At 42.4% G+C, this 4,802-nt stretch overlaps 1 protein-coding gene across 1 annotated transcript in view; it reads left to right on the forward strand.

Annotated features, from left to right (window-relative positions):
- The window catches only part of LARS2 (leucyl-tRNA synthetase 2, mitochondrial), a 146,180-nt gene that overhangs the window by 16,251 nt on the left and 125,127 nt on the right, over positions 1–4,802 (forward strand). Inside the window, exon 4 of the mRNA XM_018565390.1 lies at positions 862–990. Coding sequence (XP_018420892.1) covers positions 862–990 — 129 coding nt within the window. The remainder of the gene's footprint in view (positions 1–861; positions 991–4,802) is intronic.

Below are 4,802 nucleotides of genomic sequence, written 5' to 3' on the forward strand. Positions count from 1 at the left end.
TATATATATATATATATAAAGGGATGCACCGATGCCATTTTCCCAGACCATGTACAAATACTGATACTTGTCCAAGTATTCAGAGATAGCTATTACTCATACATTTCTGTTTAGTGTCATGTGACAGTTTTTCTAAAACACCAGTCGCCTGCTGCAACTTCTGCGACCCTGGTAGTTCTCATGAAAATGGCAAGTATTGGCACCGGTATCTGAGCTGCTATCTGAACATCCCTAAATAAAACAAGGTAAGATGACTTCTTTAAAGAATAACTCCAGGCACTGCAATGGTTAACTGCTCGTAATCTATGGAAGATAAAGAATATATACCCGCCTGATCGTTGGCCCTGCGGTGGTGGCTGATCACTTCTCTCCCCCTCCACTGCGGAGGTGAAATGTGCCCCGGCGTCCAGCTGCATTAGACATGATGACATCACGGGTCCCTGGGGGGACTAGTCTAGTAGCCAAGTGGGACCAGGGATCAGGTAAATATATCTTTATTTTAGCCCCTAGATTAAAAGGAGCAGTTAACCTGGCAGTTCAGGGGTAGCCCCACTTCAAGGGTTAATTTTTCGATTGCCTGGAGTCCTTTTTCTTGCAGTGGACATATTATGTAAATTAAGTGTTAACATTGCAAGAGAAAACTTTCAGGTGCTAATACATTGGCGAAAATTTTCTCAATGTTATTAACGCCTGGCATATGTAATTTTCTGAGAGGAGCAGGCCAAGGTCTTTTCTTGCTAGTGTTTTACAACTAACACTGAAAAATGTGGAAGCTATACTACGTGTACATATTGGTGTGAGACTGTAATAGTAAATGATGTACTAACATAAAACTGTCTCTCTTTTCTTTTTTTTTTATAGAAGACGAAACCCAAATTTTATGTATTATCCATGTTTCCATACCCCTCTGGAAAATTGCACATGGGGCATGTACGTGTTTACACATTAAGCGACACGATTGCAAGGTTCCAGAAAATGAGAGGCATACAGGTAAGATATAGACATAATTTCATCTTACAGAGCAGCTAGCTTAGTGTTAGAAACCAAAAAACAAAGAGGGAACACAGAGCCCATGTGATGATGTAGTACATTTTAAAATATATTAAAGATAAAAAATATGATGGGTGTCAGATCGTAATACTGTGGTCCAATATCCCACAGACAGTTCAGTCCACGCTAGTCCTCAAGCCATTGCCAGCAGCAGGGATTAAAGCCCTGAGTCCAGATGAGCGTAAGAATCAGTCCTGTAAGACCCGCACTAGTACTGGATTAAGGCAATCTCTACAGACAAATACTCGCAGACCAGCCTCCCACAGGAAGACACTTTAGGAGTACAGCGGGGCAGTGGCAACATGTTTTGGCCCTGGCTTGACAAAGGGCAACCACCCTGAAATGCATTATGGATCGCTAAGGAGGTCAGCTGACAACTGACCAGGGGCACATTCATGGACAACTGGCCATGGGGCACAACCCTACCCCAACCACCTTTCATCCCCCAACAATAGAGAGCTTTTTACAGCCCAGAATAGTTTTGTTTGGTCCGGGTATGAGCAGGGGGCCTCCCGCAGCATAAAAAGTAGCAAAAAATGCCCTGTAGCCTTCCAGCTGAAGGTACAGGGACAGTGGGATCAGAGAATCCCTCCCCCCAACCAAGGGGAATTAATTTGTCTCCATTCCTAGTCGCACCCCCCCCCCCACCCCCCCCCCCCCTTCCTCTCCTCTCCTCTCCTCTATGATTCCACCTAAGCTCGAGATTGATAAACCACAGTAGAAGTGCAGGGGCACATGAATAAATGTATTCAAAGCAAGTTATGCACTCAATATCCAAATATTAGAAGCCAGTGAATCTAACCAACAGCATCCAAACCGCATTGAATATTTTGGGACACGTTTTTGTGTATGGGCAGCCTTTTGGAGATGAAGCGATACATTTATCAAACCCTTTTATGCAGCCAATGTTGGAGGCTCATGCTTCTTCCAATTAAGCAATATAATTTTCAAAACATAAACAAATAGAATACCTAGCAGTAGTAGAAGCTATCCATTCAGTGGGGCCCAAGAGACAAACTGACATCTCAGGATGGACTTCAAGAGCGAACAACTAGGAGACAACCTGGACGACTACCATCTAAAAGTCTTTGTATATGTATGAATATATGTATACAATCCTCAGGAGAGGCTGGACATCTCCAGAAGAAGGGAAGCTGTTATGATAAATGGTGGCTAATTTGGCCCAAGTGTAATATATCCTATTTAAGAACATATCTATCCGTCGCAGAGACACGGTGGGTAAATTGGCAATCCTAGGTATCCCTGCAATACTCCTCCTCTAAATCTAAAGCATCCAACCTTCATTTGCTGTGGTTGGTTTGAATTTAGGGACGTTTGCAGTAATTTTTGAAAAATACATTAGGAGTGGGGGCTGCAAAATTAAAAGTGGCATCTGGCTTCCCTCCAGTTTGCAAAATATAATTTTATTTTACTCTTTCTACTTTGGTGTCCCAACAGGAAAATACTTTTTAGAGAGGTTTGCTTTAATTAAACATCATCATCTGTTAATGCTCTGTATTTATTTGTCCAACGTTCTGAAAATTAACTGGCGATACAAGACTGTTTGCCCGTGATGGACAGGAAAAAGTGGGATAGAAACCCCAGGAATTGCAGTATATTAACTTTCGTGTGTGTTGGAAATAAAATAGCTTTTCTGTTTCGCATTCCTCTATGATTTTCCTATTTTTCTTTGCTTACCTTTGTGTTCTTTTGGTAAAACAGCTGGATTTGGATATAAAAAGGAAAATAACTGTTCATATTGAATGTTTTTACTAAACACGAATATTCAAATAATTAGTGTGTGGGCATAGAGGAACAATTCTCATGGCGTCTTAAGGGTCTAACAAAGAGCAGTTTACATTGCTTAATGAAAACCTAAAACTCTCACACTGAGGGTCAGTGGCAAAAGGAGACCAGTGAAATACTTCAGCTGAAATCTGGAAAACATTACCATTTTTTAAGGGAACTAATGGCAAGACAATTTATTTAAAGACCAACTGCAATCTAAATAGTTGAACCTGTTAGATCTCCAAACACGTATTTTGTCCTTGTGAAGCTGGTAAGACTGCTAATGTAGAACTAAGACAATCCGTTAAACAAGGTAAACGGAATAACAAGTAGAGATCATTGGAAGTCAGTGAAAATCATTATGTCTGTCCCCTACTGTTGTAGTGACACATGAAACACAGAAAGGAAAGCTCGTTTTGGGTAATTGAAGCAGCCTTGCCCAGTTTCCCTCTGCGAGGAGACGTGTTCGGTAGTTCGTCTGTGGAGCCAGCAGCCTAGGGATACAATAATACTTTTACATAGATAAAATAGTGTTGTCACCTTAGGACAGACCTGCTCATTTATGGCATTCCGAGGAGTTGCTAAAATGAACTGAACAGTGTTTTTGCACAGAAAAACCTGTTGATTTTGTATTAAGGCTGTGCACTAGGGTTATGATGAGTGAGCAATAAAAATAGTGGATAATCCTTATATCACAACTAAGATTAAATAAACACTGTGTTCCAAGCCCTCCTTCACCTACCTAGTAGGGCAGATCCCCGTAGTTCCTCTGCTGGTAATGGCTATCAGTGATCCGAAGTGCCATCATGAAAAAAGGCTGTCACTCTATGATGATTCATGGGAGGACCCTGTAATGGACTTTTCTGATAGCCTATAGGCAACATGTCATGTCATCAGAAAGTGGCGGGGGGCACTGCAGACTTGACCCTCCCACCATGCAGACCAGAAGTAGGAAGACCTGGAACCCAGCCTAATATTCAGATGGGACCCATCTCACTCCTGGCCATATTGTACCATCGGGTGGGTGCCAGAGTGACAGCAGATGCCTCTGCAGATCAATGTAAAGTAAAGGAAAGTCACTCACACTCCAACTTGATTTTTAGTCAATATTTTCCTTATTTACCTGAAGAAGGGACCAAGCGGTTCCGAAACGTCGCTATTATGATGTGACACTACAGAGGTCAATAAATATGGACTAAAAATCAAGTTGGAGTGTGAGTGACTTTGCTTTACTTTACTGGAACCTAGCCTGCCACATGACCAGAGTTTTAGGTTAGTAATTGGGGACATGAGGTAGATTCTACCAAAAACTGTATAGTATGAGGATCTAACTTTCTGGATACAAATTGAATGGATTACTTAGGTAGGCCCTCACATAACATTGCTTTAGTAGTTTAAGAGTGTACAGTGATTGTACAATCAGGTTGTGCTTGACCTTTTGGTATTAGCAAAGAGAATACCCAGCACAGTTCTATGGGCATCGATAAAATGGTGTGCACATGGATAGAGAACTGGCTCAGGGGTGTGGACATTTTTGAAAAAACTAAATTGCCCAAGGGCTAAAGCGGGGGCCAAATCTACTTGTCCTTCATAACAATCTACTTGTCCCAATACAAAAAAAAATAGTTTTAATTAAAACTAGGAATGCACCAATACCGGTTTTTGGGTATAGAGTACGAGTACCGATATTTTGCTTTCGGTACTCACCGAGTATCGGTGCTTCCGTTTGCATGGAGCAGGCTTCCCGGGCAATCAGGAAGCCGGGCAGCGGGTAATCAGATGCTACCCGGCTTCCTGACTGCCAGGGAAGCCTGCTCCATGTTGTTTGGCCGGCTTGATTGTGAATGGTTGGGAAGCCGGTTTCCCAGCCAATCAGCATCGAGCCAGCTTCCTGGCCAATCAGGAAACTGGGCGGCGAGTAATTACCTGATTGGCTGGGAAGCTGGCTTCCCACCCAATCAGCA

The sequence above is a fragment of the Nanorana parkeri genome, unplaced genomic scaffold (genome assembly GCF_000935625.1).
Source record: "Nanorana parkeri isolate BGI_ZX_2015 unplaced genomic scaffold, ASM93562v1 scaffold840, whole genome shotgun sequence".
In the NCBI taxonomy this organism is placed as follows: Eukaryota; Metazoa; Chordata; class Amphibia; order Anura; family Dicroglossidae; genus Nanorana; species Nanorana parkeri.